General features: G+C 39.0%; 2 protein-coding genes across 6 annotated transcripts in view; both read right to left on the reverse strand.

Moving 5' to 3' along the window:
* Positions 1–15,045, reverse strand: part of LOC126371816 (guanine nucleotide exchange factor DBS-like) — a 165,475-nt gene that overhangs the window by 149,105 nt on the left and 1,325 nt on the right. The window contains exon 1 of one of the 4 annotated variants that reach the window (XM_050017202.1): positions 7,796–7,952. The exons of the other annotated variants lie outside the window; for them this stretch is intronic. Within the exon in view, the coding sequence (XP_049873159.1) occupies positions 7,796–7,847 (52 nt within the window). The 5' untranslated portion in view covers positions 7,848–7,952. Of the gene's footprint in view, positions 1–7,795; positions 7,953–15,045 lie in introns of those variants that run through there. 4 annotated transcript variants of the gene reach the window in all.
* Positions 8,146–13,656, reverse strand: LOC126372067 (uncharacterized). Of its 2 annotated transcripts, none has more exons than XM_050017606.1 (4): positions 13,435–13,656; positions 12,858–13,157; positions 12,383–12,613; positions 8,146–11,253 (listed from the first exon to the last, which is right to left on the reverse strand). In XM_050017606.1, the coding sequence occupies exons 2-4, from the start codon at positions 13,116–13,118 to the stop codon at positions 10,030–10,032; spliced, it is 1,716 nt and encodes a 571-aa protein (XP_049873563.1). In that variant the 5' UTR covers positions 13,119–13,157; positions 13,435–13,656; the 3' UTR covers positions 8,146–10,029. The 2 variants fall into 2 exon arrangements, with proteins under 2 accessions (XP_049873563.1, XP_049873554.1); XM_050017597.1 differs by having other exon boundaries at positions 12,852–13,157; positions 13,435–13,654.

Here is a 15,045-nt window from a genome sequence, read left to right on the forward strand (position 1 = left end):
AAACATGTAAACCTATTCTTAGGTATACATGAGATGATGAGACTATAAGAGAGAGCGAGAGCGTTTTCCCACTTCTCCGATCCGAGTCCATCAAATGCCGGATCCGAAGTACCCGTCGAACTATTTGTATGGTAGCTTGCACACTACCATAGAATAAGGAATAATAGAACGTACTACGTATAGACCGGCAACCCTCTGCTCCCCACTAGCGGCTGAGCTAGGTTTGCCTCACCTCCTTGGTCTTAATTTAGTAATATAGGCGTGACAGGTCACATACAGAGATGCGCTTGTACGGTCACGAGCACTAATATGTATACACTTTGAAACCATGTCATATTAACTTTTTTGACAAATGAAATCGTAAGTCTCATTAAATGTCAAATATGATAGTGCGACAGGGTTCTAATTCTAAAGTGGGTAAGTACATGATATTTCTCATGACTGTACGATAACGTCAATGTGTAGTGTCTGTGTAAAATGAGCTTCTTTGTATGAAATGTCCAGGGCATAAGCCTACACCCGTCCGTTCTCCGATCTCATAGTAATTGTCTACTGTCTGTCGTTTTCGTTTTCGAATCAGATGTACTGCGAAAACGTCCTAGGACTGTTATAAGTTACGTAGAACTTACCGTTTATTGAGTACAGTTTCACTAACACAGTTGGCTCGACCATTATAGACGGCGATACACACCAACTATCACGTTGGTCTAACAGAAAGCCCAGTGAGGCGTGGGTACTATGTTCAACATGCGATGGATGTCCTCAGACGTAAGTCCTCAGAAAACAGTTGTGGTAGGTCCACTTAGTGGCTCAGAAAGGGAGTAAAACCGGCGGTGACGTTTATTGGCACAATCCGCGGCTAAGTGGTCCTCTCCTCGGCGGGCATGGGATCGCTACGAGATTACAAACCTTCACCAAGTAATCCGTATTGGAGTGGAGCAGTATTGGTGAATATACACCTACACTACGTCTAGAAGTTCCTAATAAAACATTGTTTTAAGTTTACGCGGTTATTATCATAATTAAAGCACATAATAACGGGTTCTTACCGCGTTTAAATTGGGATAAGAGACTCCCGATATTTCGACACTGTTGCACTGTGAATCTCTTCAGTCATCCCGTGATCATGGCACTTGCAACAGTGTCGAAATATCGGGAGACTCATATCCCCAGTTTAACGCGGTAAGAACCCGTTATTATGTGCTTCAATTATGTTCCTAATAATTTAATTTCCCTAGCATCATACCGTTTTTCACGGGGTCCGCTTATCTACCCTGAAGATTTGACAGGTCTGGTTTTTTACAAATTCCTAAAAATGTGATTAGTAGAAAAACATAAATACATAAACTCACGCCTGTACTCCCCAATAGGATAGGCAGAGCCACAAGTAATCAAAGACAACTTGCAGCCACCATATTGATACGAAGTCCCTAGATGGATATGATGAGTATAATGAACCTTTTAGTGACAAAGGATCAGCCTAACGTTCATAAAGGATTGTCCATAATGTTAGAAACGACACAATTTCCCTGTGGAATTTTACGTCTTGCCCGGGAAGACAAAAGAAACTGAACTGACGGCTGTAGGCAGTAGTTGCAGCAGCAAGTCCTCATTTAAGGATGAGGTGAGGATATTCCTAAAAACATTAAGATAATGTAACGTAGGTAAATCTAGCCCATAGCTGGAGGTGATCGTTTCACCACAAAACACATAATAACGGTTTATATTTCTACTCGGATAAGATCTATCGTCATTTTCTATAAGTTTGCACGTCATAATATTTCACTAAGTACTTAATTAATAAAGGCAATTCGCATTCGCATCGAGTACTTTACCAATTCATATCCGGAGTCTGTTCTATTGGTGCTAATGAAAAGCAAACACCGTATTCAGTAAAAGTTGGAAAGGAAGGCAGGACAATGCGCGGCGGACAAAGGCCGGCGTCCGCGGCTCGCATAGCAATCAGGGCGGAGCCCCATGTGACGACAGGCAGACACATCAGCCTTATACTGTGCTATACATATCCTTAACGGCTGCGGTGGCGTCATTACCAGTATGGGTGGCTGCCGAGCTATGCTTTGACTTTAGATGAGCTAAGTTTTAGAGCAGAATGCATAATAGTACGTACAAGTTTAGACAGCTATTTCATACTATAACGACATTTGATAGAAGCAAAATAGGGCTGCTAATATAGCTTTCTGTCTTCCCGGCCAAGTCGTAAAATTCGATTGAGGGAGTGTGTCCTTTCTAACATGATCGTTCCTTCTATCGTATGGGCTACAAGGTGGATTACTAACCTCATCAACTCTGGTGTCCGGGTTATTATTGAGCTGCTAAAGGTCCCTGACAATGACGCACACCAGTACCCGGGACTAACGGCTTAACGTGGCGTGTGTAACGAGTTCCTACATGATGGACAATTGTTATGGGCGATAGACTGATCCCTAATCAGCATAAGCTTCTCACCATATATCCATCTTAGGGCTTTATATCAACAGTGCTTGCAAGTTGTCTTTGATTACTCTCTGCCTACCCCATTAGGGATTACGGCCGTGAGTTTATGTATGTACGTTATGTATGTAAAATAGCATTCTATAATATAGTAAATAAAGCGAAGTTGTGCTAAGATCATAGAATAAGGAATACTACTTACCTACGTGTAAGATTTAATATTTTACAAAATATTATTTACGCCAAAACGAGTTACCTATAGCTGCTATAACACCTTCAAAGGAGATATCATACACTATAAAATTACCTGTAGTTAGTATAATATGAATGCTTTTTTTTCAACGAAGAGTTTTTACCGATCCAACGGCACGGCGCTTTTTGCAATCCGTAAAATTGGTTTTGATGTTGCTCGATCATCTTAATTTAGATCCAACGAAACGGGAAGTCCGACACGCGATGTTATAATTATATCATCATCATCATCATCAGCCGTATGACGCCCACTGCTGGGCATAGGCCTCCCCCAAGGATCTCCACGACGATCGGTCCTGCGCTGCTGATAATTATATTATTATTCGAAATTACTTCTAGTGGTTAGAGCGTTGAGCTCATGATCTGGAGGTCCGGGTTTGATTCCCGATAGGAACATTGTCGAAATCACTTTGAGACTGTCCTTTGTTTGGTCATTGCAGGCTTGAATCACCTAATTGTCCGAAAAAGTAAGATGATTCCGTGCTTCGGAAGGTACCGGTCCCGGGCAGTAGCCGCCACATTGGGCTAGTTTGGTACCTCCACCAGCCCGCAGTGGAGCAGCGTGGTGGAGTATGCTTCATAACCCCTCCAGTTGATTTAGAGGAGGCGTTTTGTTGCCTATATACGGTCCAGTGCGGGGCACAGGTCATCCCTTCATCAACCAGAGGTGGTATGAAGCCTATTGTATAATGTACTAGCTTTTGCCCGCGACTTTGTCCGCGTGGCGTGTTATAAAAGAGAGATCTTTGTGTGTGTGTGGGAGAAAGGTTAAAAAATGCTTAATGTTATTATTTTTAAATGAGGTTAGAGTATAAGTGGCTCAGTTAAATAAAGAATTGTTATTAATTTTTAGATTATTAGTTTATGATAATTTGGTTTAATATAAATTCAGGAAAATACGATCAGAGGAGGCTAACCCTAAAGTACCTATAAGCTTTCGTCTGGAATTGATGAGAATGTTTATTTCATACAAATATTTTTTCCCGCTAACTCCCGTTCCCGTGGGAATTTCGAGAATTCCTTTCTTAGTGCACCTCTACGGTACTTAAGCTACGTCCTTTCCAAATTTCAAGTGCCTACGTTTAGCCGTTTAGGCTGTGCGTTGATATGTCAGTCAGTCAGTTTCTCCTTTTATATATTTAGATACTATATTTTTTATTTCATAGCTATCAAGAGTCACAAGCTCGCTCAGAACCCGGCTCAAAGTCAAGTGCAACTTCGCTTTCAAGTAACTGCGAGTGAAACTTAGCCCTTTAAAAGGAAAGTTGAATTCTGAAAGGCGGCTACTGGGACAGAAATACTAGGACGTCTCAGTATAAGACTGTAGACAATTTGACAATATTATTAAGCCATACACATACATAAAATCACGCTCGTAACCTAACGGAGTGGGCAGAGCCGTAAGGCGTTATAACACAGTTGGCTCGACCATTATAGACAGCGATACGGCTCACCACCTACCTATCAAGTTGGTCTAAAGGAAAGTTCGGTGAGGTGTGGGTACTTAGTTCATCTCGCGATGGATATACGGTCACGAGCATTAATATGTATACACTTTGGTACCATGTCACATTCACTTTTTTGACAAATTGAACTGTAAGTCTTACTAAATGTTAAATGTGTTAGTGCGACAGAGTCCTAAAATGGGTACATTATATTGCTCATGGCAATACCTCTGACTACCCCAATTGGAATAACCTTTTACAGATTAGTTAGTTACTAGACTACACAGCCACACTCTTGATATTCATAGTGAGATATTAGATTTTTTTGTTATTGATCTATAATACGTATTACATACGTAAAATCACGCCCCTAATCCCTAACGGGGTGGAGAGAACCACAAATCAATAAGATAAGGTATTATCGACTCCTCGGTCGACATTCCACATGGGTATTTGTCAACATTGTTGCATAATTTGTCATTGAACCAGAATTATGAAGGTTAATGAACATGCTTGCACCTTTAATGGTAACCAATCTTGCAAAAGATGCATAATCTTCAAGCGCATGCTTTTACAGGGTCGAGAGAAAGGGATATTATTACCAATCCGTCTTGTACACATTTTGTTCCTACTCAAAACGTTGTTATCCCTAAATTCCTGGTGAGTTACTTCGGGCAGAGCTTCACTACATAGTATAAAACACAGTCGCTTTTTCAGTCCCTATATACGCCTAAATCTTTACAACTACGCAACGGATTTTGATGCGGTTTTTTTTAATAGAATAGTGGCGAAATACTGTTAATTTTGAGGTTTTATAATGTCGTAAATAATTTAATTTTTTCTTCAGAATTGCACCCGAGCGAAGCCGGGGCGGGTCGCTAGTTAGTAACAAAGCTATATACAGGGTGTTAGTGACATCGTAACGAAAACTTTGAGGGGTGATTGAGGCCATGATTCTGAGATGATATCAAGTGGAATTTTCATCGCAAAATTATAGAATTGAAAATAATTTAAAAAAAACTAAAAATAATCATGAATTTTGCGACGAAAAATTCCACTTGATATTAACTCAGAATCATGGTCTGAATCATCCCCTGAGTATTCGTTACGATGTCACTAACACCCTGTATAATATAACTAGGTACGAGAAAAAAACAAATAATAATAAACAGAAGCAGTGAGGTAGGTTGACTCTGCGTAAACGCGAATGAAATCTAAGTCTATGGGTTAAGCTAACAACATATTACAATCCCTTACATAGCTCACGCCTATTTCCCGTTGGGAAAGGCAGCTCTGAATTCTACTTACTACTGCCACACGACTTTCGCTTCTTGCACTCTCATCAGTCTTAATGTACACCCTTATGTACAGTGATAGGTATGCCGTCCCCGGGAATCTTCTTAAAGCTGTTGCTCTTGTAAAAACTCTTTAATAGTAAGAACACTGGCTGCTTTTCTTGTTCAAACTGTTCTTTCTTGTACTCCGGCCTTATCTGCCTAAAGGTTAGGTTATAAAGATCTTTTTAATTAAGCCTTGCGCCTTTTTATTGCAGCACATCACTGCTTATGTAAAGATTAAAAACTAATTACCTAACAGACATAAAGTCCAAAATAGTTTTTAGTCACAATATCTTTTGTTCTCATCAGAGTTGGCAGCTGCCCGCCAATCGTCCTCATTAAGCCCTCAACAGAGATAAATAATCCGGCTGAAACTAAACAAAAGAAACTCACACGTACACAAACTAATAAAGATTCGCAGTCACGACCAGTGATGAGCCGTAACCGGGAATGTTCCCAAAGTGAGAAAGTTCCCGTTGTAAAAACTTTTTAATAGTAAGGACACTGCTTTTTTTTTCAAATTGTTCTTTCTTGCACTCTAGTCTTATCTGCCTAAAGGTTAGGTAATAAAGAAACATAAGTTTTGCGCCTTTTCACTGCCAGGAACGTTCCCAAAGTGGACACGTTCCAGATATAAAAACTCTTTAATAGTAAGGACACTGGCTGGTTTTGTGTTTCAAATTGTTCTGTCTTGTACGGTCACGAGCATTAATATGTATACACTTTGATACCATGTCACATTAACTTTTTTACAAATTGAATTGTAAGTCTCACTAAATGTCAAATATGTTAGTGCGACAGAGTCCTAAAGTGGGTACATTATAAATATAGTCTTATCTGCCTAAAGGTTAGGTAATAAAGCTTCTCCCTATCCATCCATAGGGAAGGCCCGTGCCCCAGCAGTGGGGACGTTAATGGGCTGATGATGATGACTGTCGGGAACGTTCCCAAAGTGGGAACATTCCACGACCATTCACGACCCAACTCTGCCTTAATAAACGAGTTTCATTTACTTATTATTTTGCTAGACAACATACCTATAGAAACAAATACAAAGTTACTTACGTAGGTAAATAGGTACATTACCTGTAACATTAGTCTTCACACATAAAAGGTAGACATAACTTATTTACTTTACTAATTAGAACTTCTCTAGAAGCAGATGCACTTAAGTGACATACCTATCTAGATAAATCACTACATAGTATAAAACAAAGTCGCTTTTTCTTTCCCCATATCCTTATGTCCGAGGGGCGAGTCGCTAGTATATGGGCATTAAGTAGATTTATTTACCTACTAATACATTTAAGACGTAGTAACTATTACCGAATATGTGATATTAATGTACCTACCTAATTAAGCAGGTGAGTCTATGCGTGCCAAATAGGTGGGCGAGTTATTAATAAAATATAGGATTAATGACTAAAACCGTTACAACGATCGACGCTACAGACGCAAATGATATTGGTATTCTAAACAAATAAATAATACCTACAAAGAGAAAAAATAAATCGAAGAAAGTCTCATAGGCAGGAAGAAGACCCCGTGGTGTAATGGGCAACTTTGTCCCGGCTTGACAAGAGTCCTGTCCGAGTCAGATTTTTTCGATTTAATTTTCTCTTTGTAAGTTTCCCTAACCACGGACCACGGGTGAATGATATAAAAACAAAAATCATTTAAAATAATACCTACTTTGTTCATACTTATGTTACCCTATCAAAGGACTTAGTAGACAGAATGGAACATAGGTAGATAGGGTATAATATACTATGTGATTGAAAGCAAATGTTAAGTTAAAACAAACTTTAAATGATGTAATACGGCAGTAAAAATAAGACAATGTCGTCATCTAGACTATGGCAAGTTTTTTGCCAATCAAGGCCGCTGCAAACCTCTAATTGATCAGATAAGGATCGGACATGGAACATTCTAACTATTTAAATTAAAACAGCAGTCTTGATGCAATTTAAACAATTGTCTATAAGTGGCATCGATTCAAAACATTTCACGAATGCGCCTCACTGTTCTATTTAAGTAAATCAATGTGCATTAAATTAAATACATAAGGTCGGGTCAGGTTAATGGTTCTCAGACTCCCTTTTGCTAATGCAAGAATTGGTTCTTCCGCACACTTGATGAAGACAAATTGCAGAAATCATTTAACTGGCGCGGAAGTGGGTTAATTCAATAACGTTAACTAATATTTAAGTATAGGCAAGTGCCGATAGGCACCTAATTAAGTGCAGTGAACTAGAAAAGAATTGCCGCCGTCGAGCTAATGGATGTAAATAAATAAAGTAGGTATCTCACCGGCAGCGGCGGCGCGTCTCTCACTTTTGGTGGCGCACTTCCAGAACTTCATGTCGTGTGCGTGCGAGGTCAACGTATGAGGATGTCACCGCGCGCGGCCGGCTAGCCAACTTGCCATCGTCCAACTGCACGATTGGGGCCGAAACAATGAGTTTTGTTTACGAAACGGCGGCGCGGCGGATTTATTAAATTGTCGAGTGAAGTGGCGGCGAGACCAATGAGGCAGCAAGCGCGACTGACACCCCCGGTACAATCTCCGGTTGCAACTGCACCGGCGGTGGAGGAAGGCGTGGGAGCCTTGATCCCGTTCCACGCCTCGTACGAACTCTTCACTTAAATAAAATACCAACTATAGCGTAAAAAAGTTTATTTTCTATCACATCATGTCTTCCTACGATAATTTTGGAACATAGATGCCGAATATCATGCTAGGGGCAAATCACTACGATTCGAAGCAAGGTCTCTTTACATTGAATTTTATATATTTTTCAAGATTCACATTGGTCCAATTTTCTTCAACATTTACAGACGTCGATGTCAATGCATTGCAGAAAAGGTTGTTCGCCACATTCGAACATAACGCTTAGATTACGTCAAACCTTTTCTGCAGCTGCAAATTAAAATAAGAACCGTTCATTTACTAATCTCAACCAAAATGAGTACTTAAATTGACGCAAATTAATTACTTTACATTTCACAAGTTATAATAACTTTTACCGGTTTGCTTCGAATCTCACGCGTTATTGCACTATATAAAAATACATGGATAAGCATACTTTCTAGGCACATTTCTGTACTGTCTATAGTTATATTGATTACACACTTCTATCAGTTACATAAATTATACTATCACTATCTTAAACGAAAATAAAATGAGATTTATCAGCTATAAACACTGATATCACTGAGAAGGCTCATCATTTCCACCAACCATTAGTGTTACTAGCGACTAACGTATACAGAGTTAAAAATAGCGGGAACTTACAAATAATAATGGTCATCATGTAACACTAATGATGTGTTAGAAATGTTGAACACGGCATTCATTGTTTTCTTCGAAAATTGAATTTTGTTCCTATGCGCTGTATGATATAAGAAATTACAGAATATACAAATGGTTCATCGCCGATAAAATACAATATAAAATACAAAACTCATGTAATTCAACATGAAGTAAAAGATAAAACATCTATTGCTGGATTCTCATAGTCATATATCCCTTGTAATATATTCGTGACTGCCGTTATTACGACATGGCACAAAAGTAAAATTTCATTATCAAACATGTAGGTATTGTGGCATTGGGGTAGGTATATCATCCAATACAGCTTAAACATAATGTCAAAATGTAATAGCTGCTACAAGTACAAATAAGTTACTAAAAAACTAAAATTATGTGTTCTTATCGCAACTAAGGTTGTAAAATGATAGTTTCAATTGTGATAATAATAAAAATCTAATCCAATTCATCTCCGGACATAGTTGATCGAATACAGTAATTAATTTAAAGCGTACATGTTTGCACTGAGAATAATTTAAAACTTATTAAGACTGTACTTATAAACGCTAATTCAAATTCACGCAAAACTTAAAACGACAAAAACTCAAAATTAAACACGCCATTGTACAGATTGAATGGTATCTCTATGAACACTTGATATGTATTATAAAATACAAAACACACATCAAAAATAATTAAAGAACATTTGCCAATAGTTATGCGGCGCCGTGGCTATAAGGATTGTACTATGCCACGAGAAATATCATGATCATTACAAATTCCTCACTGCTATTTCATACTAATTCCAAAGTTATAATTTGAAGGCACTGCTTTTTGTTAAATAAAGTTTTAGAGCAAAACACAAATTGATAAATATTAGCTACTTTCATCACCTGCAATAGGACTACATCTACACAATCATCAAACCAATTACAGAAAAATATATTGATATCAGTTTGTAAAAACCTCAATTTCAATAAACTACACGGCTACAGCTAATATTATCGTGTAAATATGTTTATACTTAGCGATAGTCATTATCAGTTTTTCAACCAATACTGTAAGGTGTAACATAACCTATATCCTTGCTAACTTATTGCCAAAGTTACGTGGCTCACTTGTGCCGAACCGATCGTGTTCCTTCCGATCGGACGTCGCGAGATCTTTATTACGTAAATATGTGGAGTTCGGGCGCAGGTGCGGCGGCGGGCGCCTCTAGCAGCTCTGGGCCGGGTCAATGGCGGTACCAGGCGCCCTGCACGCGCGTCTGGAAGTGCGATACGGGCGTGACGATGTAGGCCTGCTGCGGCTGCTGCACCACGGCCAGCGGGATCACCTGCTGCGCCATCTCCACGGGCTGGCCGCCCTCCTCCGCCACGCCCAGCGGCTGCACGCAGTGCTGCTGCGCGACCTGCTGCACGCCGCCCACCTGTTGCGTCAGCACCTGCTGGTGCTGCGACACCTGCGGCACCAGCATCTGCTGCTGCATGGCCTGCTGTTGCTGCGGCTGCTGTTGGTGGATCACCACGTGTCCGCCGCCGCCACCCATCTGCTGGTGCTGCTGCACCTGTACCTGCTGCACCTGTTGTTGTTGCTGCTGCTGCTGTTGCTGCACCTGTTGTGCCTGTTGCTGCGCCTGCTGTTGCGCCGCCTGTTGTTGCGCCTGTTGCTCTCGCTCCTGCTCCTCCTTCTTCTTAGCCTCGAGAGCGGCCTTCTTTGCATCCGCTTTCTCTTTCTCTTGCTGTATTCTGATAGGGTCTTTGTTCTTATCGTACGACATACATTTGCCACTACGGAACGGCACCATGTCTTTTGGTATATCCTGCTTTTTGGTCGCGAATTTTACGTGCGGGAATTGATCTTTCATGAAAGCTCGGAATGTGGAGTATCCCATCAGCTTTACTCCCGGCTCGAGAATCTCCCCATACTCTTTGTACGCCTCGAACAAGTGCTTCCGTGAGTCGCCGGAAATTATAACAGTCTTACTCGCCTTTTTGCCTCCGTCGCCGGCGGGTTGAAAATCTTTAGCTGAGTGAGCATGCTGTTTCAAGTATTCTTTAAGGAAATTCGTTGCATGTTTGTAGATGTCTAGAGTGAAAGTGTTGTATGGCTTCTTACCGACATTGCCGTGTATCCGAGGTGCAACGCCGTGTGTCATGACGTGTTGGCGAATCCGTTTTAGCTGATAATGAGTTACATTCTCTAGATATAAGAATGCTTCTAGGCAGACTTTTCTCCCTTGATACACATAACAGGCACGTAGTCTCCTTCTGACTTTATGGCGTGATGTTTCCGCCGGGTTCGCGAGACTCGCCATCGTAATGCCCATCAAGTACATATCATGTTCACTTTTGGTCAGTTCTGCAATATTTAATCTATGACGGTAGACAGCCTCTGGATTCAGTCCACGATAACAGTTATCTTTGCAGTCACATCCTCTTTTTAATCGTTCTTTTACCTGTAATTGAAAGCCACAAATAAATAGTTAAGAAATAACAATTTATACAAAATAACTTTTGAAATGAAAAGTAATTTCTACCTATGTCATTCGTAATATTACAAATTACTTTTCTATATACTAGTACAAATACCTACACACTTAAAAACTACCTGCAAAAATTGTGTGGCTCACAACACAAACCAGGTAGGTTGGAAACATGCTCACAAAGCATGAAATCACATCCTTAATTTAAAACATGGCCTGCATATGTTGTGACATGCACTTAGTGAAAGAAATAGAGGTATTTATATCTATAGGAAATGGGTCTCAATAGCGAAATTCCTTAAATAGTGCTACTTAATTATTATAATTAACTTCTTAAACCCAAATTCCCCTCCAAATGGCCATAGGCACAATCTACAAGAAAATAACATGTAGTTCCAAAAGTTACATCATTGCTTTTCTTTTTTAACTATAATTTTGTTGATGTTATTGTATTGTTATTGTGTAAAGTGTCCTTTTACAATAAATATATCTTTTTCTTTCTTTTATAATAAGTCTATTATCATCATCATAGCATAGCTGTGTCAGAGAAAAATTATTACATATGCACAACCTTAATATATATATCATCATCATCGTCAATTTAAGAGCCACACTCTTGTGTGTGCAGCATTTTCCATGCTACTTTTTTAGGGAAAAATAGGGCACTGGTTTCCCTCTTGCCTTCCGCCCATACATATATAAACCTTAATTACATATTACAAAGTCAAAACGGTTTAAAGAATACGATAACATAAGAAAGACTTTATTATTAGATATATCCAGAAACTGATATGTTGCAGGATGACTCTATGTCATTATTTTGACTGTAGTATTTTTAACATAAATGATATTGACAGAACTGACAACTATTTTGGCTATAAAATTTTATGATAAGAGAAGTATGTCAAGATAAAATGGAAACCCATAATCTGCTTTTAATGTTGTTTAGATTTTCTTTTTTTTTTATTTTCATAAAATTACTATTAATCTCCAGGAGCAGTGGGGTAGAGTATACTCAACAATATCACCTTTTCAGTTGATTGACAGGAAGCCTGTGCCCAAACTGGAATGAATATCCCCTATTAATATTTTCTTTACATACCTGTGTGGGATTATCCTCCAATTTGTTGTCAAAAACATCATCATCGCTGTCAGATTCTGGTTTCTTCTTTTTCTTTGTTACCACTTTCTTTTCTACTTTGGGCTTTGTTTCCACGTCCATGTCACCTGGCTCTGCCTCAACCGATTCAAACTCTATGTTGTAAGTTTGCTGCATGCCCTGCATGTTGGCATCTCCGTTTTCAACTTGTATAGTATGGCCCTGCCACAGGACCTGAAAAGTCATATGAAAATGTGTAAGTTAATTTGCACCAACTGTAAAGAGGGCTAAGTAATATCAACAGAGATTATTATACTTTTTATGTTACTCATTTAAAAAAGTAGGACCTTATGAGAACTTGACTCAGTTTCATAAGTTAATTGGCCAAACGAGTATAATTCCTAAATGGGCTAAAATTTTATTGTAGTTTGCTAAATGGGGGGTGTAAATAGGTTAAAAAAGGGTAACATACACATACTTGCTCCTGGTGGCCATTGTATGTATGCTGCTGCATACTCTGTGAGTTAGTCATCTCAAAGACAGAATGCTGGCCCATGACAGGCGTATGCCACTGCGCGCTCTCGCCGTACTCGGCGGCGCCGTTCTGGTCGGAAGGGATGGCTACGATGATGGCCTCCTTGCTATCCACGCTGCGTCGCTCCACCGACAGCAGCGAGTGCAGCACCTCGCTCGCCTCCTTCTCCGCCGGGTTCACCACTTCCATCTTCTCGAATGACATCCCGCCGCGAGCCGTCGCCAGCCCCGCTCGTTCCCCACGCTACAACCGATCGTTCACGTCCATCACATGTACCTATACGTGTATGTACAATGAACCCGCCCAGACCGCTCGCTTATTTTATTACATTTACACATCCCAAAGGATTATTAACGTGAAAACCGCGAGATAACTTTTCAAATTCATGTAAATAAACATAACAAAAATCGCGCAATTATTAACCTTAATCGCATTTTTTAAGTTTCATTATCGCATAGCGGATCGAACTCCCGTGGAATATTGGGCCATATAGTCATAGCAAAGAAAGAATGAAACTCACCTTTTTTACGTAAAATTTGAGGTTGTAATGCACTAAAATGTTTGCACACAGTCAATTATTCAATGTGTTTTATAATACTTCACTTTATTTTCATATTGCAGTCATAATTGAAGAGAAATTAACAAATATTTCACTGAATTCACGGAAGCAATATGGCGATACACTTTTCCGTGAACAAAATCGGAGGACGACGCCGAAGAACACGTCGTTAGTACAGTGCGCTGCCACCAGACAGCGCCAGTGTCACGTTTCCGTATCGACGCAAGCCACGGCAAGATTAGCGCCAATTTCAAAACGATAGTAAACTTTTCGCGAGAACAATGTAGCAAATTATAATTTGGTAAACTGAAATATTTATTAAAGTTTAAAAAAATATGTTGTTTATTTATTTATAATCTTTTGAATACAAAAGTCGAAATTATTTATATGCTTTAGTTTTTCTGCGACTCTGATTGTATAACGGTTTATCTAAATAATAATACCTAACAAAAGTCTAGTCTTTATTTATCGTACAACGAATCTTGATTTAATTTATGTTTTCATACAAATACCACTGATTAATAAATAATATTTCGTTGTTTGACCATTTTGACGTTTGTAAAAAGTAGTTTATTTGACTAGTTGTTCACAACCCCACTTCCGTTTGCAAAATTAGGGTAGAGCTTCTAATTATAGTCCCTACGGAAATAACATTTTTTAATTACCTTCATAACTACTACTCATTTACGTGACTTTTTTCAGAAAAATATATTTATTTTGTGAATTATGAGGGCTTAAAACTTCTTCTCCATCAATCCCTAATAAAGCAGCGTGGTGGAATACTTGTGCTCCATAAAATTAAGAAGAGGCCTGTGGTCATCATATGTATGGATTGCTTATGTGTGTTAATTTTTTTAAAGATTATATTTTATGATAACATAGTATTAATTAGATATTGTAGTAAAATTGTTTTACCTACTTATAATTGTATAACAGTTATTTTCTTGAAGACGTAACAACAAAAGTATAGCTTCTTAATTCATAATAAATAGCAAGTCTCCATGGGAGACTAATAGTCTTATACATAAATATATATATAGTATAATACAATATGAACAGCATTGTCGCCACGTCACTTGTAAGATTTCCTATTAGTTCTAGTCTTGCTCCATCTGCTTCGTACATGCTCGTTATACCTATTTTGGGTGAGGATTTTTAAATCCTCATAGAAATATACACGATGATAGCTCATGTGATAGAGCTAGCTATCAGAGCTTCCGATTTCGTGTGAAAACACAAAAATCATCAGATCCTGAGTTACACTACAATATGTCTCATTCAAAACATAAAAGTAGCTGAAGTTGTTTCTAAGCGGTTTTCGTTACGGTTTGTATACTGTGTATAGTATAAATATAAAGAATTAATATAGAACATTATTAAGAGGGTCCGCAGCGATGTGGAACAGGACTGAACATTAAACTGCTATGTTGGATCTGTTGGAATTTTTACAAAACAATGTATTTTACAGTCTAAACTAAATGTCAGAGGGGTCGAGCCCTGTACATTTTTATTTCCTTGGTACATCCGTGCGCTCATTTCCGAGGACGATGTCCTGATTCCACGCGATGCCCT

This window comes from Pectinophora gossypiella, chromosome 2, assembly GCF_024362695.1.
Source record: "Pectinophora gossypiella chromosome 2, ilPecGoss1.1, whole genome shotgun sequence".
NCBI lineage: Eukaryota > Metazoa > Arthropoda > Insecta > Lepidoptera > Gelechiidae > Pectinophora > Pectinophora gossypiella.

Bases quoted from the DNA above. Each gene is read 5' to 3' on its own strand.
- LOC126372067 (XM_050017597.1), bottom strand. From the start codon at position 13,118: ATGTCATTCGAGAAGATGGAAGTGGTGAACCCGGCGGAGAAGGAGGCG. The intron at 12,614-12,851 runs GTATGTTACCCT...ATGACTTTTCAG, and splicing joins GCCACCAGGAGCAAGTATGT to GTCCTGTGGCAGGGCCATAC. The intron at 11,254-12,382 runs GTATGTAAAGAA...TTTCAATTACAG, and splicing joins TGGAGGATAATCCCACACAG to GTAAAAGAACGATTAAAAAG.